The sequence below is a fragment of the Zea mays genome, chromosome 1 (assembly GCF_902167145.1).
Source record: "Zea mays cultivar B73 chromosome 1, Zm-B73-REFERENCE-NAM-5.0, whole genome shotgun sequence".
Classification (NCBI taxonomy): Eukaryota; Viridiplantae; Streptophyta; class Magnoliopsida; order Poales; family Poaceae; genus Zea; species Zea mays.
The window spans coordinates 121,166,547-121,188,963 of NC_050096.1; the positions used below are offsets into that span (position 1 = coordinate 121,166,547).

General features: G+C 48.3%; 2 protein-coding genes across 2 annotated transcripts; one reads left to right on the forward strand and one right to left on the reverse strand.

The window, feature by feature from the left end:
• Positions 1 to 12,963: 12,963 nt before the first annotated feature.
• On the forward strand, positions 12,964 to 14,934 carry LOC109611595 (uncharacterized). Its single transcript, NM_001348346.1, has 2 exons — positions 12,964 to 14,006; positions 14,576 to 14,934. Exons 1-2 carry the CDS (start codon positions 12,979 to 12,981, stop codon positions 14,769 to 14,771), a joined length of 1,224 nt encoding a protein of 407 aa, NP_001335275.1. The 5' UTR covers positions 12,964 to 12,978; the 3' UTR covers positions 14,772 to 14,934.
• On the reverse strand, positions 13,124 to 14,090 carry LOC100284084 (uncharacterized). The gene has a single exon (NM_001156982.2). It carries the CDS (start codon positions 14,029 to 14,031, stop codon positions 13,138 to 13,140), a length of 894 nt encoding a protein of 297 aa, NP_001150454.2. The 5' UTR covers positions 14,032 to 14,090; the 3' UTR covers positions 13,124 to 13,137.
• Positions 14,935 to 22,417: the final 7,483 nt, after the last annotated feature.

Here is a 22,417-nt window from a genome sequence, read left to right on the forward strand (position 1 = left end):
TTAAGTCGATTGCTCCGTTAGCAGGGTATAGTGGTCACCCCGAGTTAAGTAAGCGTGAGCATGTTGCACCGCCTTAAGTCGTTGCCGACTTAATTCGATTGCTCCGTTAGCAGGGCATAGTGGTCGCCCCGAGTTAAGTAAGCGTGAGCATGTTGCACCGCCTTAAGTCGTTGCCGACTTAAGTCGATTGCTCCGTTAGCAGGGTATAGTGGTCACCCCGAGTTAAGTAAGCGTGAGCATGTTGCACCGCCTTAAGTCGTTGCCGACTTAAGTTGATTGCTCCGTTAGCAGGGCATAGTGGTCACCCCGAGTTAAGTAAGAATGCAAGTCAATCGTGAACAAACTGAGTATCTTTGAAACCCCCTTTTTTATTGATGACATATTTCCACTTTACAGAGTACATCGTCGTCCCGATAGCTTTTTGAAATACTGCTAGGGATAAAACTTCCTGAGGTGTTCTATGTTCCAGGAGTTCCCGACTTCTGTGCCATCCATCTGAGTAAGGCGATATGATCCGGGTCGAGTGACTTATGCTACTATGAAGGGTCCTTCCCATAAGGGCGATAACTTGTGCCGTCCCTCCCCCGTTAGAATTCGGCGGAGGACGAGGTCTCCTACTGAGAAGGATCGCTGTCGCACAGCCTTGTCGTGATAGCGCCTTAGAGTCTGCTGGTACCGTGCTGATTGGATTACCGCATTCAGCCGTTCTTCTTCAAGTATATCAATGTCCTCCAGCCTGGTGGCCTCGACTTCTGCTATGTTTTCGAAGATCAACCTTGGCGCCCCGAACTTGAGATCGGCGGGTAGTACTGCCTCTGACCCATAGACCATGAAGAAAGGAGTGTTTCCGTGCAAAGCTCGGCTGGGTTGGGTTCTTAGGCTCCAAACGACATAGGGCAATTCCCTTATCCATTTTCCTGCGAATTTTTCATTCTTGTCGAAGACCTTTTTCCTGAGTGCCTCCAGTATCATCCCGTTGGCTCGCTCAACCTGCCCGTTGGCTCTTGGATGTGCTACAGATGCATACTTGATCTGAATGCTCTTTTGCTCGCAGAAGTCGAAGAACTCTGAACTTGTGAAGTTGGATCCTAAGTCAGTTATGATGCTGTTTGGTATCCCGAATCTGAATATTATGTCTTGTATGAATTCCACGGCCTTAGCAGAGGTTAAAGAAGCGATGGGCTTGAACTCTATCCATTTAGTGAATTTGTCGATTGCTACCAATACGTGAGTGTATCCTCCTTGTGCTTTCTTGAAAGGTCCAATCATATCCAGTCCCCAGCATGCGAAAGGCCAAGTTACTGGTATGGTCTGCAGTTGCTGTGCTGGCAGGTGTTGTTGCTTTGACAAGTATTGGTAAGCTTCGCACCTCTGAACTAACTCGGCTGCATCATTCTTTGCTGTTGGCCAATAAAATCCCGACCTGAAGACCTTCCCGACTAGTGTTCTAGAGGCTGCATGTATTCCACATTGCCCAGCATGGACCTCCTCCAGAAGTTGCTTCCCAGTAGATGGGAGAATGCACTTCATGAGGACGCCTGATGCACCCCTTCTGTACAATGTCTCCCCAATGAGTGTGTAGTGAGCCGACTGTCTGGCAATGCGCTCGACTGAGTTCTTGTCATCTGGTTCTTCTTCATTCTTTATATACTTGATGATTGGCATTCTCCAGTCATCAGAGTCTGACTCGGATTGATCTATAATGTTGCACTCTTCTGTTTGATCCATTGAGATACTCGGCTGTAGTATTTCTTGCACAAAGACTCCGGGTGGGACCTGAGTTCGACTGGATCCTAGCTTGGACAGTACATCGACTGTTGTGTTCCGATCTCTTTCTACATGATGAAATTCCAGACCCTCAAATTTATCTTCCAGCTTTCGGACGGCAGTGCAGTATTTTCCCATTGAATCGCTTGAACAATCCTACTCTTTGTTTATCTGGCTAATGACTACCAGAGAGTCTCCGTATACCATCAATCTCTTGATGCCCAATGATATGGCGATGTTCAATCCATGGATCAGAGCTTCATACTCGGCTGCATTGTTGGAGGCCGGAAACAGCAACTGGAGGGCATATTTGAGGTGCTCGCCTCCAGGTGCGGTGAAGAGAATCCCTGCTCCTGCTCCCTGCAGCCTCAGCGAGCCATCAAAATACATTCGCCATACTTCTGCAGTCTCTGGGTTATCTGGTACTTGCTGCTCAGTCCACTCTGATACGAAATCAACCAGTGCTTGAGTTTTGATGGCAGTGCGAGGTCGGAACTCGATGTCATGAGATCCCAACTCACAAGCCCATTTGGCTATCCGGCCAATGGCTTCCTTGTTGTGAAGAATATCCCCTATTGGAAAACCAGTGACTACTATGACTTTGTGGTCATCAAAGTAGTGACGTAGCTTGCGGGCAGTTAGAAGTACTGCGTATAATAGCTTCTGAACTTGAGGATACTTTTTCTTTGAGGGGCCTAGAACTTCACTGATGAAGTAAACAGGATGTTGCACTGGGTAGGCATGTCCTTCTTCTACTCGCTCGACTACCAACGCGGTGCTTACCACGTGAGTCGTGCAAGAGATATACAGTAGCAGATCTTCAGCTGGTTGAGTTGACGTAGCTCATCGGGGTGGCTTCAGTACTGGTGGTGTTGTCAAGAATTTCTTCAGTGCATCTAGAGCCTCTTGTGCTTCTGAAGTCCACTGAAACTTATCCACCTTCTTGAGTAGCTTGTAAAATGGTAAACCTTTCTCCCCCAGCCTGGATATAAATCTGCTCAGAGCTGCCATACATCCAGTGAGTCACTGAACCTTTTTTTGTGATCGAGGTGCTTCCATCTTCATGATAGCTTCAATTTTATCCGGATTAGCCTCAATTCCCCGATGACTGACAATAAACCCGAGTAACTTTCCTGCTGGTACCCCGAAAACACATTTTTCGAGATTAAGCTTCCACCTGTACCGTCTCAGGCTGTTGAAAACCAGCTGTAAGTCTTCGATGAAGTTTTCCGAATTCTCAGTTTTGATTACCACATCATCTACGTAAGCCTCCACACGCTTGCCCCAGTGATCGGCTAAGCACGTTTGAATGGCTCTCTGATAAGTCGCTCCAGCGTTTTTGAGGCCGAACGGCATGGAGGTGTAACAGAAAGCGTCAAACGGAGTGATGAACGCTGTTTTTTCCTCGTCTTCCTTCGCCAAACTAATCTGATGGTATCCGGAATAGCAATCCAAGAAAGACAGCACAGAACATCCAGTGGTGGAGTCCACCACCTGATCTATCCTTGGGAGCCCGAAGGGATCCTTCGGACAGTGTTTGTTGAGATCAGTATAGTCGACGCACATGCGCCAATCCACTTTATTCTTTTTGAGTACAAGAACAGGGTTGGCTAACCATTCGGGGTGTAACACCTCTCTAATAAATCCAGCCGCGACCAAGCGAGCTAACTCGGCGCGAATGGCTTCTCTCTTGTCGGGCGTGAAACGACGTAGCTTTTGCCGAATCGGCCTTGCCTGAGGATAGACCTTCAGTTTGTGCTCGGCCAGTTCTATTGGGACTCCCGGCATATCCGCAGGTTGCCATGCGAATACTTCTCGGTTATCTTGCAGAAACTGGACGAGCGGGCTTTCCTATTTGTCGTCCAGGCTGGAGCTGATGATGGCTGTCTTGCGTTCATCAGCGAACCCCAGGTTGATCCTCTTGGTTTCTTCAGTCGGCCGCATAGAGGTCGTGGCCTGAGCTTCGTTTGCCGGTACTGCAAGGTCCTCCTCAGGCTTAGAGTTCGCTTGTGTTGAAGAAACCGTCGACGACTTGGTGGTGAGAGCCGCTTGGATGGCCACTCGGAAACACTCTGCGGCGCCTTGGAAGTCGGCGCGCACAGTTATGATCCCTTGTGGTCCTGTCATCTTCAGTATCATGTACGTGTAATGTGGAATGGCCATGAATTTGGCCAATCCCGGCCTCCCGATGATGGCGTTGTACCCGCAGCCGAAGTTCGCCACTTCGAACCTCAGGAACTCGGTTCTGTAGTTCTCCGGAGTTCCGAAGGTGACAGGCATGTAGATGTGGCCCAGCGGGTATTCTCCTTCCGTCGGCACGATGCCGAAGAAAGGAGTGTCCGACTCGTGGAGCTCTTTGAGGTGAACTCCCAAGCCTTGGAGTGTCCGGGGGAAGGTGACGTTGATGCTACTCCCCCCGTCCACTAGCACCTTCTTCACCCGGCTCTCTCGGATCACCGGATCAACGAGGACCGGGTATTTGCATGGATGGTCGAAGTTGAGCCATTGATCCTCCCGAGTGAAAGTGATCGGGTGCTCCGACCACCGATATGGGGCGGGAGGACCGGTGGTCGCCACCAGTATCTGGCGGTCGTTGAGCTTTTGTTGTCTTTTGTTTTCCTGCGACCCATGTCCGCCGAAGATGACGTTGACCTCCCTGTCAACGCGCGGGAAAGCTCCTCCTCCTCCCTCCTCCTGCTGATGGGGTTGTCGTGGTTCATCTGGTCCTCCCCTCGGCGGAGGAGGAGGTAGAGGTTGGAAGGGTCGGTCGTGCCCGACGGAGTGCTTGAAGTCCCGGCAGTTACGAAGAGTGTGGCGCATGTCCTTGTGGTACGGGCACTGGGCGTCGAGGATGTCGTCCAGCGTGCGCTCGCCTCCACGAGGTCCTCCTCGGGCGCGAGAGGCAGGTGGTCCGGCGGCGTGTACTTCTTCGCGAGGCCTCTTCTCCCATCGTTTGTCGGGTTGCTGGTTCGCGTCGCGTCGTGGTGCTGATGGTGCGGGCTTTGCTCCTCCGATGAGGTCCTGGGCCCGCTCGTCGGCGGTGATGTAGAGGTCGGCTTCCCGGAACAGCTCCTCGGAGGTAGTCGGCGCCTTCTATAGTATGGCTCGGACGAAAGCCGAGTCATTGGATCCTCTGTAGAAGTCCTCGATCACAGCCGCCTCCGTGACCTCAGGGATACGATTTCTCATGGTCTGGAACCTTTTGAGGTACGACCGGAGAGTTTCGTCCCCCCGATGCTTGATGGATTTGAGGTCCCATGGTTGCGCCGGTTTGTCGGAGAGGGACTGGAAATTGGCGGTGAAGCGTCGACTGAAGTCGCCCCAGTCATCGATGCAGTGTCGGGGTAGATGTCGCAGCCAATGCAGTGTGTCTTGCCCAAGGACAATGGGTAAGTACGTGGTCATCACGTCTTCGGACGCCCCGGCAGCTCGAGCAGCGGTGGTGTAGACGGCTAGCCAACCCCCTGGATCCTGCTTAGGTTTATATTTGTCGACATTGGATACCTTGAAGTTGGGAGGCCATTGGATGGCCCTAAGGCGCGGAGTAAGAGCAGACACTCCACATGTGTCCTCCTGTCGTCGGGGATGATGTCTGTCCCGGGGAGGGGAGTTGTGGTTGTGGTTCCTCGACCGTCCCCGGGTGGTACCGCCAGTTGAGGCCGTTGTCGACTCAGTTCTGGTGGCCTGGCTCCGAGCTGGGATGCCATGATCCCTGTCGTACTCCTCCCGGCGGCGGATCTCGTTCTCATGCCACCGTTCGCGCGAAGCATTGATGGAGCTTCGCGCGTCTCGGCGACTGTTGATGGCGTGTCGTAGATCGTTCGGCGGGTGAGCAAGCGGTAGAAGATGGTTGGCCGCCTGGGTGAACAATCGTCGGTAGCCCTCGGCATCGGGAGTCCGAGGGAGTCCATCAGCTATCCGAGCTAGTACTCCTCCGACTTCACTCAGCGTGTTCATGGCTCGGGCGAAGTCGGGGTTCAGGTTGCGCCCGAAGAATGGATTCTCCCGGCGTTGCCTTGCATCTTGCTCGGCTTGTTCCTGAGCCCGTCGGCGATCACGTCGTCGGGAGTTCCTTTGTTCTCTGAAGACGCGTTCTTCCGGAGTTTCTCCTATCTCCGAGACCTTGTCTCGCGAGACAGGTTGCTCCGGATCCCGTTCTCCGGCCGCGTGATGTCGTCGAACGTTCCTGCGCCGGTTCCTCCGTCGGCGGGATTCTCGTTGAGGTGGTTCTTCTCCGGGTGCGGTCGGCTCGTCGTCGGAGACGGTGGGTGACTCCGCTCTCCCGATGAAGAGGACGTCAGGATAGAACGGTGCTGCTGTCGTGGCGACCTTCTTTCCGTTCTCCTTTGAGGGCGGAGGAACGGAAAGAACAACTTGCTTCCCCTTGGTCTCCTTTTTCCTCGTGATCTGTGTCCATTCTCTTGTCGGGGAAGTAGACAGTGGAGTTCTCCGGGTCAGCGGGCCCTCAGCCTCCGACTTTCCGGAGACGATATTTTTCCGGAGAGCTGGAGGTTGCGCTTCTCCGGCATTTTCGGAGTTTGTTGGAGGAGACTTCTTTTCTGGCGGATCCGCAATGCGGTGTAGAGTTCCCTTTTCATCTGCTACGGATGAGATTGTTCTGAAGCAGAATACGGATCCGGGACGAAGGGTGATCTTGCTGTAGAAGGCGACGGCCATTGAGCTAGCTTGGATCGTCGACACACCCCCTACCTGGCGCGCCAGCTGTCGGTGTTTTGGGTCCGACCGCACACCCGGGGATGCCCCTCAAGGTGTTTTTAGGAGTAGGACGGTGTCGACGACTGTAGCAAAATGGTTCGTGCCAGATGCACGAGGGACAGTGGACAATGTTTATAGGTTCAGGCCGCTTAGAGACGTGTAACACCCTACGTCCTGGTGAGTATGCTTGGTGAACGAGGTTACAAGAGAGCTCTCTGAATTGAGAATGCAGAGAGTTGATGTGGGTGGCTAAGTAATAGGGTCGATCGTTCTGAAGGGGTGCCCCCTAGGCCTTATATACTCGACCGTGGGGCAATACATGTGGATATGATAACAACGTGTAGCTAAAATATAGTGAACTGCTTGAGTTTATCTCCTTGTAGTTCTGCCGACTTATCCTCGCATGGCTCCGTTGCATGGGGGCTCCAGCGCGGGAAAGTCAGATCTCTGTTGTGGTCACTCGCTCGACGTTGTGGGTCGTTCGGGTTTGCACCAATTCGGCCTCATGTCGATCTGCTTTGCTGGTTGTCTCTCCCCAGGCCCACGAAAGAATGACCTTACGATTTATTGGGCCCTTGGGCCTTTCGTGAGGTCTTTTACTCTTTTAGTGGACCCGGGGGATATCTATCCCCCACAGTATGTTTCTCAGACTTAGTACATTGTTTTAGAGACAAATGTATTGTGTCTAAGTGCTGGAAACAGGGAAAAATCGAATTGGAATTGTCTTGGCTCGAGCAGCGGGAGCACCGGACTGTCCGGTGGTGCACCGGACAGTGTTCGGTGCGCCAGGCTGACTCGAAGCGAACTGGTCGCTCTCAGGAATTCACCGGCGACGTACGGCTATAATTCACCAGACTGTCCGGTGTGCACCAGACTGTCCGGTGAGCCAACGGTCGGCCGGGCCAACGGTCGGTCGCGCGATCTGCGCGGGACACGTGGCAGAGCCAACGGCTAGAAGGGGGCACCGGACTGTCCGGTGTGCACCGGACTGTCCGGTGTGCACCGGACATGTCCGGTGCGCCAATGGCTCTCTGGCTGCCAACGGTCGGCTGCGCCATTTAAGGAAAGAAATCGGGCACCGGACAGTGTCCGGTGTGCACCGGACTGTCCGGTGCGCCAGACGACAGAAGGCAAGAATTGCCTTCCCAGATTGCTCTCAACGGCTCCTAGCTGCCTTGGGGCTATAAAAGGGACCCCTAGGAGCATGGAGGAGAACACCAAGCATACTCAAAGCAATCCTAAGCATCGAGACTTCAATTCCACACATTTGTTTCTTTGTGATAGCATCTAGAGCTCTAGTTGAGTTGTAAACTCATTGGGTTGTGTTGCGAGCTCTTGTTGCGACTTGTGTGCGTGTTGTTGCTCTGATTTTTGAGTCTTGTGTGCGTTGCTCATCCCTCCCTTACTCCGTGGCTCTTTGTGATCATCTAAGTGTAAGGGCGAGAGGCTCCAAAGTGTGGAGATTCCTCGCAAACGGAATATAGTAAAGCAAGCAAAACACCGTGGTATTCAAGTGGGTCTTTGGACCGCTTGAGAGGGGTTGATTGCAACCCTCGTCCGTTGGGACGCCACAACGTGGAGTAGGCAAGCGTTGGTCTTGGCCGAACCACAGGATAAACCACTGTGTCATCTCTGTGATTGTTCTCTTGTGGTTATTGTGTTTTGCTAAGACTTCTCTCTAGCCACTTGGTGATTATTGTGCTAACACTTAACCAAGTTTTGTGGCTTAAGTTTTAAGTTTTACAGGATCACCTATTCACCCCCCCCCTCTAGGCGCTCTCACCTGGCACCGCTAGAACTCATACATTCTGATCTTTGTAAGATGAATGGTGTGTTGACAAAAGGTGGTAAGAGATACTTCATGACATTGATTGATGATGCGTCTAGATTTTGCTATGTATACTTGCTAAAAACTAAAGATGAGGCTTTAGACTACTTTAAAATCTATAAGGCTGAAGTTGAAAACCAACTAGAGAGAAAGATCAAACGTCTTAGATCAGATCGTGGTGGCGAGTTCTTTCCCAAAGTCTTTGATGATTTCTGTGCAGAACATGGCATTATTCATGAGAGGACTCCTCCCTATTCACCCGAGTCAAACGGGATTGCTGAAAGGAAAAACCATACGTTGACTGACCTGGTGAATGCCATGTTAGACACTTGTGGTTTATCTAAGGCATGGTGGGGGGAGGCAGTCCTGACTTCATGTCATGTTCTAAATAGAATTCCTATGGGCAAAGAAGAGAAAACCCCTTATGAGAAGTGGGTTGGGAGAAAACCATCACTTTCATACTTGCGCACTTGGGGGTGCATGGCGAAAGTCAATGTACCAATTAATAAAAAGCGCAAGCTTGGTCCAAGGACAATGGATTGTGTCTTTCTTGGATATGCTTCGTGTAGCATAGCATATAGATTTTTAGTAGTTAAATCTGAAGTTCCTGATGTGTATGTTGATACTATTATGGAATCACGTGATGCTACTTTCTTTGAACATATATTTCCAATGAAAGACATTCATAGCAATTCTAGATACTCTTCTGAGATAACTCCTGAACATAGTACACCTATTGAGAGTTTTGAACAGCCACATGAAATTGTCCTAGAGGAGGATGACAATGATGCTCCTAAAAGGAGCAAGAGACAAAGGGTTGAAAAATCCTTTGGTGATGAATTCATTGTGCACCTTGTGGACGATACTCCTACTACCATTGCAGAAGCATTTGCATCTCCAGATGCAGATGATTGGAAAGAAGCAGTTCATAATGAGATGGACTCCATTCTTTCAAATGGTACGTGGGAAGTCACTGATCGACCCTATGGATGCAAACCTGTGGGTTGTAAGTGGGTGTTTAAAAAGAAGCTCAAGCCTGATGGTACAATTGAAAAGTACAAGGCTAGGCTTGTGGCTAAAGGCTATACTCAGAAAGAAGGAGAAGACTTCTTTGATACTTACTCACCTGTTGCTAGAATGACCACTATTCGAGTACTACTTTCTTTGGCTGCCTCGTATGGTCTCCTTGTTCATCAGATGGATGTAAAGACAACTTTTCTTAATGGAGAGCTGGACGAGGAAATCTATATGGAACAGCCTGATGGATTTGTAGTAAAGGGTCAAGAAAGCAAGGTGTGCAAGTTATTGAAATCTTTGTATGGTCTGAAGCAAGCACCAAAGCAGTGGCATGAGAAGTTTGACACGACTTTAACGTCTGCAGGCTTTGCCATTAATGAGACAGACATGTGTGTATATTATCGCTATGGTGGGGGCGAAGGAGTTATATTGTGCTTATATGTTGATGATATATTGATATTTGGCACAAACATTGATGTGATCAATGAAGTCAAGTCTTTTCTATCAAAGAGTTTTGATATGAAAGATCTGGGAGAAGCTGATGTGATTCTAAACATCAAGCTGATTAAGGCAGATGGTGGGATTACTCTCTCGCAATCTCACTATGTTGAAAAGGTTTTGAAGCGATTTGGCTTCTCTGAGTGCAAACCTTCTCCAACACCTTATGATCCCAGTGTGACACTGCGAAAGAACAAGAGAATTGGTTTAGACCAATTGAGATACTCTCAGATTGTCGGTTCACTCATGTATCTTGCTGGTGCAACAAGGCCCGATATCTCGTTTGCTGTGAGCAAATTGAGTAGGTTCATGTCAAACCCCGGGACTGATCATTGGCATGCACTTGAGCGGGTTATGCGCTACCTGCAAGGTACAATGAGTTATGAAATTCACTATTCTGGTCAGCATGCAGTACTTGAAGGATATAGTGATTCGAATTGGATATCTGATGTAGACGAGCTTTATGCCACCAGTGGTTATGTCTTTACTATTGGTGGAGGTGCGGTATCATGGAGGTCATGCAAGCAGACCATCTTGACGAGGTCAACCATGGAAGCTGAGCTAGTTGCACTTGACACAACAACCGTTGAGGCAGAATGGTTGCGTGAACTCTTGATGGACTTGCCGGTGGTTGAGAAACCAATACCAGCTATCCTTATGAACTGTGACAATCAGACAGTGATTGCTAAAGTGACGAGTTCTAAGGATAATGGAAAGTCATCAAGACATGTCAAAAGACGATTGAAGTCTGTCAGAAAGTTGAGAAACTCCGGAGTTATAAGTGTGACTTATATTTCAACAGATAAAAATCTGGCAGATCCTTTTACCAAGGGACTACCACGTAATGTGATAGAAATCACATCGAGAGAGATGGGTATGAGACCCGAATAAAGTTGCCATGGTGGAAACCTAGTCTATGTGATCGGAGATCCCGTGAATTAGGTCCTGGGAAGAACAAGCCATTGGTGAACTGAGGAGAGTAACTTTTGACCCTCTCTAAGTAAAGATGCAACACTCTCAAATGCTGTAAGGCAGGTTGGCTTTGTGCCTTAATGTGTTCTATTGGCTTGTATTAGCGAAGATGTTGTCCTGCAGAACATTCTTTGAAAGAACACACCTATATGAGTTAGACTGTCTAACGTCGCAGTCTATGAGATTTGGGTGATCTCTAGTAAACTCATGAAGAGACCTTGGAGTACGACGTATATGCTCCACCCGAGAAGGGGACTACTGGTAGCCAAGTACTGGTCATGACTTCAAGTGAAACCCATTCACGCAAAACATGCAATTCAAGGCATAGTCCATTGTCCAAGTTGTGGGTTGGTGTAGCTTGGAGTTCTAGGCGGAAGTTCAACTTAACAGTCTCTGCTGAAAAACTAGTATATTAAACAATAGTGAATAGTGGCAAAAACTGCAGATGGACATTTGAGATCTGGTGGGGGATTGTTAGGATTTATGGGCTAGGCCTAGTTAAGAAATTCAAATAAATCCCAGGAAAATCTCAAAAGCCCATATAAGTGTATGGCTAGGGGAATAGGTGGAACCAATAGCACCATATTACTAGTTCTAGTGGAGTAGAGCTAGCTTAAATATGGAAGCCACACTCACTCACCAAGTCATGGATGAGAGGAGAGAGTGTGGAGAGCCACACGCGCGCGCTCGCTCGCCTCGCCTGGCCGGGGCGGGGCGAAGGGCGCGGGCGCACGACATGTGCGTGAATGGTCCGCCGAAATCCGGCCCCTCGCCTTGCGGGGTGCGGCTACCTTTTGCCGTTTGATTTTTTGGTTTCTTGGCTGTTATGTTTATCCTAACCGATCGCTATAAAATCTCAACTGATCGCGAGATTTTTGTGGACGGATAAGATCGGGGGTCTCGGACTCGGCCCTATAAAAAGAGCCTGGCAGCCAGCCTCCATATCATCACAGTTTCGCTTTCGCCTCTATTCATAGCTGAGCCGCCTTTTAGTTCCCTTCGTCCCGACCGCAGACGTGCATCTGCGATCAGGAGTACAGGTCTCCGGAACCCTTCGTCTTCTAGATCCTGCACCGGGAGAGGGCGAATAAGGTTTTTGGGAAGCGTCTTCGCGCGACTGCTCGTGATCTTCTGCCTCGTCGACTCTGCTGATTTCGCTGCTTCGACATCGTCGACCCTGCTGATTCCGGCGCGCGCCATCTATCAGTATGTCTAATCAGTACGCATTATCTGATTTGACTTTTTATTTCAGTTTTTCTGATTTGGTCATGATTTATATTCAAAATTTAATCTGGAATTTGTCTAATTATTCAACAGCTCCACGCCCTAGCACCAACAACACAGACACACGGTCGCGTTCGCGCGTGGCGTGGCCCCGGTGGGGGTTTCCTTGGTGTTGCAGACTTGCAGATGCTTCGGTGGCCAAGCCGCTCGTGCCTGGCGGTAGAGGTTGCGCGTGACCCAGTTGTGCCCCGATGGTGGCGCGTGGCCAATGTGTTCTTCGCGCCCGTGTGCTCCTTCCCGCGTGGTACACGCAGTATATCAGAGCCCACTTGTGTCGGATAAAGCTAGGATAAGCTTCTTTTATTCAATTTCATTCTATCTTATTGCAAGAGCACAAAAACAAACTTTATCCGTGAAACTGATTTGAAAAAAAGTCTTATAAAATTGCTGGTGAATCTGTGCCAAACAACATCTTGTAATGAACATGGCCAGCGTCAAGATTAGAATAGTTTGATTTATTGTGAACACAAAGTGATTTAGAATTAGAAAAGTAGCAGATATTCTTCCAAAATTTACATATAGCAGTACCGAGTGAGTACTATATACTAGTACTAGTATGATCAAGGGAGCGACACCATTTTACGAAACTGCAAGTACTTTACAGACAGTCAATTACTAGCTGCTAGTGACGTAATACAAGCTGTCATAGTAGGTGTGGGTTGCAGACGCGAAGCCACTGCTGCTAATGGCTGCCGAATTAAGCTTTGACCACTTTGCCACCGTTGCTGCTCTTTTTAAATCCTCTATTAATTTATTTATATTAGTCGCTTCTACGAGTAGGAGTGGTAGATAAGACTAGACTGGTCAGTTTCCAAGCGGCAGGAGCGAGCTCTCTCTCTCTATGGGAACACGAGTCAAAGACAAAAGTCCGCGTCCACGTAAGACACAACGCACCGATGCACCTCTCCAGACTCCAGCTCTGCTCCGCTTCGCAGCCAGCTCCTCCTCCCCTGCTTCACCTGCGCTTCAATTGTCGCCATCCTCCACCGGCTAGTTACATTATAAATACCCCATCCATGGATTGGCTGTTAGCACCGTCATCCATCCTAGCACCGTCATCCATCCATCGGCTGGATTTCCCAAGCACGCTGCTGCCAGGGTCTCCAGCTGCAAGCACGCATCAGCATTCCACAAGCGAAATGGCGGCGACGGCAGCCGTGCCTTCTTGGCGCCGGGCATTCGCGGCGCTCTTGCTGGTCCTGCAGCTGCGCGGCGCGCGGTCGGCGACGTTCACCATCGCGAACAACTGCGGCTACACGGTGTGGCCGGGGCTGCTGTCCAGCGCGGGCTCCGCGCCGCTGCCCACCACGGGGTTCGCGCTGGCGCCTTCGGAGTCCCGTGCCGTGGCGGCGCCCGCGGGGTGGTCGGGCCGCCTCTGGGGCCGCACGCTCTGCGCCGCCGACGCCGCCACGGGGCGGTTCGCGTGCGCCACGGGGGACTGCGGGTCCGGCGACGTGCAGTGCAGCGGCGGCGGCGCCGCCCCGCCCGCGACGCTGGCGGAGTTCACGCTGGACGGCAGCGGCGGGCTGGACTTCTACGACGTCAGCCTCGTGGACGGGTACAACCTGCCCATGATCGTCGCGCCCAGCAGCGCCTCCACCACGGCAGCCGGCGGCAAGTGCGCGCCGACGGGGTGCGCCGCGGAGCTGAACTCCGCGTGCCCGGCGGGCCTGCGGGTGGAGGCCGCGGCGGACGGGCCCGTGGCGTGCCGGAGCGCGTGCGACGCCTTCGGGGACGCGCAGTACTGCTGCAGCGGCGCGTACGGCACCCCCACCGCGTGCCGCCCGTCGGCCTACTCCGAGTTCTTCAAGACCGCGTGCCCGCGCGCCTACAGCTACGCGTACGACGACGCCACCTCCACATTCACCTGCGCCGCCGGCAGCACCGACTACACCATCACCTTCTGCCCCGCCGTGCCCACCAGGTAGTACCACCACACGCACTTTCATCCTTCATTAGTACGTACCATTATCAGTATAATACAGTAGTTAGAAATGACTGATAAAAGATAATATTAGCAAGTTGCACACCATTCTGCTGTCAGAACGTACTGCAGGAGTAATTGTTGTGTGACTAGTAGTGACAGGTGGGGGTTGGGTTAGTCACGCATTTCGAGGAGGTAAGTTACCAACGGCTAGTGAGAAACAACGGCTAGCAAGCTGTCCACGTGGTCATAGCAGGACAAGGAGTCAAGGATGCTGCTGTTCGGCCGTTTGGGCTTTCACAACGTGGTCCAGGAGCAGGACAAGGATGCTGCTTGTTCGGTCCTTTGGGCCAGGCAGAGTTGGCACGGCCCACAGCAGGTCAAATACAGACACAGTGTAGTATGACTATATGAGCACAAACAATAACATGCTTGCATGTCTTAGTTATATGTACTGTATTATGAGCACAATTGTAGTAGTATGTATGTACTCTTGGGTCGCTAGCAGTTCCTAATATAATACTACCTTGTAGTAGCTGTGACACTGACCATTTGAATACATGCAACAGCGTGAAGTCGACGGGGCAGAACCCTCAGGCCGCCGGGTTACCGCAGCAGCTGAACAACGGCACCACCATGGTCTTCTTCGGCGGCAACACACAGACCAGCAGCGCCGCCGCCTCATCTGCCAACTCTCTCTTCGCCGTCACCGTCACCATCACAGCAGCCGTCGCGCTCGCGCTCTCGCGCTCGACTCGCCTGTGACCGGTCATCATCGCTGTCAGGTGGGCCACGCTTATCAGAAGACCGGTGAGCATACATACAGTATGTTGAGCCCCTAGCGACTGCGACGGAACATGAGCATAGTATTCTAGGCTTGTAGCTTAGGTAGGACGAGTAGAATTTCTTCTTTTGTTTTTTGGCTTCGAAAATATTCTTTTCATCCGTTGGGCAGAGACTACAGGTGGTGTGGGGCAATTCTTTCACTGTTCTTTCTCCTAGTTAGGTCGTATGCATCGGGAGGATGTGCTGTAACCTCAAAAGCGATTATTGGTTGATTGATTCGATTGGGGGGATAATCAAAATTTAAGCTTCTTTCTTCTCACACTTCATTACGCTCTCAACATTTTTCAACAACCGACAGCAACTATGCCAGTGAATGATTGGGAGTGCTCGGGTGCTAAATAATCAACGTGTTGTCGCGAGCCGGCTATATTCCTGGACTCGTGTATTGACACTAGTTAAATATCTGCACGTCACATACAGAAAATAAAATAACACAACAATCTCTACTGTCTTGCGTTACGCATGAAACACGTAGGTTTGTAGGGCTACGTTTGAGAACGCTTAGATTCTAGCCTTCGATGACATGTCCATTATTTCATACTATGTGAGTTCAACCAGATGCTCAGATTTTAAGGCGAATATGTACTGAAAATGAGGGATGTTTGGCTCCTAAGTAGGTATTGTGTATATATAATATTATTAGAATACTCAAACATGCCCTTGGTCTCTCCCGTGTCTCGCATAGGGATGACAATTTAATTCGTGGATTTAGATATCCAGCTGATATCCGACCCGACGGATTAGGATATGGATATGTTTTTTGACCCGTGGGTTAGACCCGTATCCGATCCGAGATAAAGTGGGCATGGATTTGGATATTAAATCTCACCCGCGGGTAATCTGTTGGATATCCGAAATTAACCATTAGTCCATTATTGTCGGCCCACACATGGACACTAATGAACAAATCACTAGTCCACCATTGTCCATTGAGCCCAGGCGCCAGCCCATCAAAGCAACATTCAGCCCACCAAAGCACCAAGCCACCAGCCCACCCTAATCCCTAATTCCCCATCCGGCCATCCCCTCAAGCGGTCAATCCCCAGGCAGCCTGCAGCCACCCGGACACCTCACGCCTGGAGCCAGCATCCTGTCGTGCGTCCGTCGCCGGACCCTTACGCACCGTCACCCAGGCAAGCAACCCGCGCTGCCGCCGGCCCCCGTTGCGCCCCTAGCTCCCTATGCATGATCCTCCCTGTATCTGTGTTGCGTCTGTCGCACCCTAGGCGACCCACGTCACTCGTCAGCCCGCCCTGCGCAGCTGCGCTGAGCTCCGCACTGCTTTGAGCCGCGGGAGCACGGCGCGCCGCCCTTCAGGTTCGCCGTTCGCGGTTGTGCCCCTGCCAGCCCTTCAGGTTCGCCGTTCGCGATTGAATGAATCGTTTACTGCTACTACTAATTCCTTGCCAACTTTGAATGCACGCGGATTATATATATTAATACACACACCACACACTACACACATACACCTCTGCTTCAGTTTGGTTTAGTTTTGACAGTGAGTGCTCAGTTTGGTTGTACATAAAATTGGTTGATTGTTCAGTTTTGTTTGGTTCTGATAAATTTGGTTCCATGACAATGTGGTGTATTAGCAGGATGGCGTCTAGAAGTGGCTATGTAATTATGTTATTCAATTGCTGAAAATGGTTTTATCATATCCGATGGATATCCGAAACCTGATGGGCAAGAATATGGATATGAATTTCTACCCGTGGATATAGTCGCGGATGGATATTATCTATAACCATGGATATAAGTGTGGATGGATATTTTCAATATCCGATCCGAATCCGACTCGTTGCCATCCCTAGTCTCGCATAACAAATAGAGAGATAATGATGCTAACATGTGGTAAACATACTTTTACTAGAGGCAAAACTAATTCCACTATAAATCCCTCGACCACACTTTCCCTCCCCTCAACCGTGTTTGATACGTCTGTGGATAGATTCAATTCCGTCCCATATGCATTGATCAGACGATGGGCCTATTTGATTCAGCTTTTTTCTGACTAGCTTTTCTGAGAATCTGGCTGTGGAGAGAATCTGGCTGTGGGGAGAATCTGAGTACCATTACGATTACGTGTGGAGGAAGATAAAGTTGTTCATAGGGCTCAGGATCTAGAAAGTAACGGATTCCTACTATTACAACGACTCAACCGATTATGTGTTTATGTTGATTTTGGATGGTTTTTGCCCCAACGAATTTTATAGAAGCTGGCTGAAAAACTGAGCGTTTGGCAGTCCGCAGCAGCTTTTGGTGGCCAGAAGCTTCCAGAAGCCGAAACAAACAGGCCCGATAAATATTGGGATGCTTGTCGTGATGCGTAGCCCTTGTCAGGTTCAGGTGTTGAACCAACCATGGAGTTGTTTGTTGTTCTCTGCATCTACGTTGTTGCTTATAGCATATGGCACATTTGTCCCTTTCCAATGGATTTGGATTCAATGCGATTGGAGTTGAACTTCCTTCTATGTAAATGATAAGGTTTCGTGAAAATTTGACACGTATGATGGTTAGTGGTTACCACCTAGTCGGCCTTCATATAAAATCATGAAACTTATCTGAGATTCTTTGGTTTATAAGCATCGTACATGACAACTTTCACGAAACTTTGTCAACTATTTATCACAGCCGCTACATATGATATCATGGTCGTTCGATAAGTTTCATGATTTTCTAGCTCCGTTTGCTTTTTATATAATTCAAAAAAACAATTGGACCGCAAGTTCGTAGTCATGTTTCGTGTGAAAGATATTCAAAATTTCTGATTTATTCCTAATATTGTTTTTTCATTCATTTCCACTATTTGAATGACCTACATTTCAAATTTGAATTATTCAAAAGTTGAATTAAATGAAATAAATTTACTAAATATAACAAACACTTGGAGAAATGTGCCAAAACTGAATATATATTTCTAGGTATTGTAGAAAAACAACAGTAAAAGTTTGAGGAAAAATAAAAAACTATGTCGAGTGTCAAGAAAAGACATTTGGTAAACCGCCCTTTGCCGAGTGCTGGTTAGAGGGTACTCGACAACGTAGTTGAAAATAATTGGAAAAGAATAAAAAGGAAAAAGGTATTTGACTAGTGTCTGATTAGGAGGCACGCAACAAAGAATTTCTAAAAATCTAAAAAAATCATGGTCGAGAGCCGAATGAGGGGAACTCGACAATGATTTTTTTTAAAAAAAACTATTTGTCGAGTGCCGGATCTGGGGCACTCGGCATACAAGTTAAAAATAAATATAAAACCGCCCTAGCCCACACAACTCACACACACACTCACACATCCTTAGATGTGACCGTCGCGCTGTCCGCGCCCCAGCCCCACGTGCCCAGCCACGGCGCCACTGGTGCCTCGACCCTGTGCCTCGCTGCCTCGTTGCGTGCCTCGTGCTACTGGAGAGGTGAGTAACAAGTAGGATTGTATGTGCTTAGCATAGGTTTAATTCTAGCCCTTAAGGACCTATAGTTTAATGTGATCTATCTCTAAGATCTTGAGTAGGTGTGATAGCCATATTGACATCTTAGATTCTATTTATAGATGAACTTAGTCATCAGCACTAACAAGCACTGCTACAAATTACATTTTTCAAAATTATATATGTGGTTATCGGTCACTATGTTGTTGGTATATATGTGCATGTCAGCCATTATGATGTTAGTTTTATTGCATGTTTTGGAAACCTCAGCATGCAGGGAGGTGCTATCGAAATTTTGTATTGACAGCCTTATGTTCCTTTTTTTGCAGAGAAGAGCCTATCAATGCCGAGCTAGAATACCTCGATGACTCCAATCGTCTTCCTAGTTGTTGTGCGTCTGCTTCATAGCGTCACCTCACCACTGCACCAACTTGCCAAGGCCCTGGTAGCCTGACTCCACCCTCACCCTAGATATAACCCCTCTTTCCGTATCATGGTCATAGATCACATAACCCATGAAAGGAACACGTGCGCCTAAGAGGGGGGTGAATTAGGTCTTCTAAAACTTTGGCTAATCTAGGCCAAAAAAATCCCTAGAACAAAAACTATTCAAATAATCAAACTAGAATGTGCAAACTAGGTTTTATCTAAGTGTTGATATATTTACCACAAAAGGAGTTTTGCAATCTAAGTTCTAATCCTAACAATTCGAACTAAGAATAGAGAGAAATGAACTTAAAGTACTTGAATGTAAATGTAGAAGTTAAAGAGTAAAGGTAGAGATGCAGAGGATGCTAGTATTTTTATCGAGGTATCCAAAACTGCGCAAGGTCCTAACTAATCCTCATTGATGCCCCTACGCAAAGGGTAGCCCACATGAGGGCCAACACCATGCATGAGTACCTCCGTAGAGAGCCACGTCCCTTTTCCACGCGTAAGTGGTGCTCCGCTTCTAGCTCCTCTTGGACGCTCCCCGCCGTCTTCACTATCGAGCTTTCGGGCGAAATGTCGTGGGCCTCGTTCCCTCCAGCACACAGCGGCGGCCGCACCACAAACGTGGTTGATGCGGTCTCGCAAGACGATGCCCCACTCGGTACAATTACAACGGCTTACGAAGAGCCAAGGAGTTCTGTGGATTTTTTCTAAACTCACTCAATTACTTAGGAATCACCTAGAGCAAGCGCAATAGCGGTCTAACTAACCTAAGCACTTCGCAAGCACCTATGTTAATCACCGAGTGATTCTATTAAGCACATGGGTGTTTGAGCATTTGTAAATCTCTATAACATGTGTTGGTATGTTGGTTGGACTTCCACACGTTCAAATTTCGGCGGTGCTTTACTCACTGGACTATTTGGTCTTGGCACTGGACCGTCCGGTGGACCTCCCTCCGCGGTTCCACATGTACTAGCCATTGGCAACTAGGCGTTGGTGCACCGGATAGTCCGATGACCCACTGAACCGTCCGCCCAGAGAAGACAGACCGTCCACGCGCGGTTGCTTTCTCCTCTATACCTTGGACTTTTCTTGATACATGTAGATCTTGAATAAAGGTCTTCTTAATGTTTTATTTTGAGGTGTTGCATCCTCAGTGTCTAAGTCTAATCCACTTCACATCCTGTGAACTTCAAAACACAAACACTTGTAAAACTTTAGTTCACTAGTTATGTTGTTCATCAAACACCAAAATCCCTTAATCAAATGGGTTGGGGTCCATTTTTCTTACAATCTCCCCTTTTTGGTGGTTGATGACAACACAACTAAAGCAAGAAAATATTAAATAACAAATTGAAATATGCACTCTACTTGCTATGGATGCATGTGGATGAGCAAGAGATACCAAATTGAAAGTTAGAATTTGAGATTAAGCACATTCTTGCATATGCAACTAGTCCCCATGTGTGATTATGGACTTAAGCATCTCCCTAACTCCATAATACACATACTTCATATCTAGGACTGAAAGCAACAGAGATAACTAATTGATAGGATAAAATAATTAAAATTGGTGGGTTTTTGGTATTTGATAACTTTGGTTTGCTTTGATCCATAAAATTCTCCCCCTTCGGAATCACACATTGAAAAGGAAGACATATAAAAGAATATAGGAAGCAATTTAAATACTTGCCCTCTAAGAATAATTACTCCCCCTAAATAAAAGTTCTCCCCATATGGAAAGTATTCTCCCCCTTTCAAGGAAAATAAAGACATACTCACCCTATCAGAAAACCCTCCACTTAAGAAAAGCACAAGAATATACAAGAGAAAACAAGACATGATTGAAATAGACTAACTCCCCCTAAAGCTATGCATAGGTAAATGATAGAGGTTGTTCTAGTAATACCAAAAGATACATTTAACAACACATGCATATATGGCAACATGGGGACATGAGATGAAAAAGGCGTTGCCTATTCAAATATTTGGAGAAGACATGCAAATGATGCCAATCAAAAGGTTTGGATGATGGCATTCTTGCAGTGAAAGCATGTTGTCTTTCTCTAGGGACTCCATTTCCTTCAATGATACTACTACTCACATAATAGGCTTAAAAAGCAGTGTTAGTCTCAAAGACTTAGATTATATAGTAACCTCCCCCCTAAAAGTGTGCATACAAGTTTTTGAATACTTGTAGGGGACATGCACTTTGATTCTGAGATCAAGAGGGGCAAATCATCTATAATCTGTACTTTGGAACATATAATTCAAAATGACACCAATTGAAAGATATAACTTTAGAAACAAGCATTAGTGTAATATATCTAGGAATTTTAATTAAGATATGTGACGTGCTTTATTACACCTTCTAAAACATGTAGGTTTGCTAAAAGCTATTTTCCAGTAGCCTTCGTCTCATATGATAGTTCATGCATGTTACAAAAGCATCTCGCGTTCGGCTCCAAACCTTGGCTTCTCATAGCCCAAATGAAAATCCCCATTCTGATAATAGCTTCGGGGGTAATCTGATGCAGGTAAATTTCAAAGGTCTTTAGAACTTCAACTAAGAATTTACTCAAGGGAAACCGAAGCCCTGCCTTCATGAAGCTCCTGTAGACAACAACTTTGTCTACTTCGGGCATAGGGGCAGTGCTATCTCCCCCAGCCCTCACAATAGAAATATCGCGGAAGTATCTTCCTTTCATAGCATCAATCTGACTCTGCTTGATGGTTGATTTTCCGAAGATGGCATGACTCGGCCGCCAGTGCCGATCTTCAGCATCTTCATTTCCACTTTCCAAGTCGAAACTTTCACTGTCGCTGGAATCCTCAGATAACCCTAAAAGGGAAATAGGGTCAAATCTTTTCCTAAATGATTTTCGTGGTTGAATTGCCCAACACAAATAATTGGGCTAACTAGTTTGCTCTAGATTATAAGTTATACAGGTGCCAAAGGTTCAACACAAACCAATAATAAGTCCAAGATAGGGTTTAAAAAGAAAGAAGCAAAACCAACCGAAGGCTGCCCTGGTCTGGGCACCGGACTGTCCGGTGTGCCACCGGACAGTGTCCGGTGCACCAGGGAGATCAACTCTGAACTACTCAGCTTCGGGTTTTTGGAGAGCCACTCTGCTATAATTCACCGGACTGTCCGGTGTAGCACCAGATTGTCCGGTGTGCCATTCGGAGCAACGCCTACTGCGCCAACGGTCGTCTGCAAAAGTGAACAGTGAACGCTACAGTGCGCGGACAGCGTGCGCAGAGTCAGAGCAGGCGCCAGAAGGCGCACAGGACTGTGAATAGTGTATGTCTGGTGTACCACCGGACTGTCTGGTGGTCCCAGCTATCAGAGCTCCAACGGTCGAACCCTAACGGTTGGGTGATGTGGCTGGCGCACTGGACTGTCTGGTGCGCCCATCAACAGACAGCCTCCCCAACTGGCATTTTGGTGGTTGGGGCTATAAATACCCCCCAACCACCACACTTCAAGGTATCCAAGTTTTCAGCCATTGCATTCAATACAAGAGCTCTAGACTTCACTCCAAGACACAAACAAAAGATCAAATCCTCTTCCAAGTCCGGAATCACTCCAAACAATTAGTGACTAGTGAGAGAGAGATATTTGTGTTCATTTGAGTTCTTGTCGCTTGGATCGCTTTTCTTCTTCCTCCATTCTTGTTCTCAAGCAACTTGTAATCAAGCA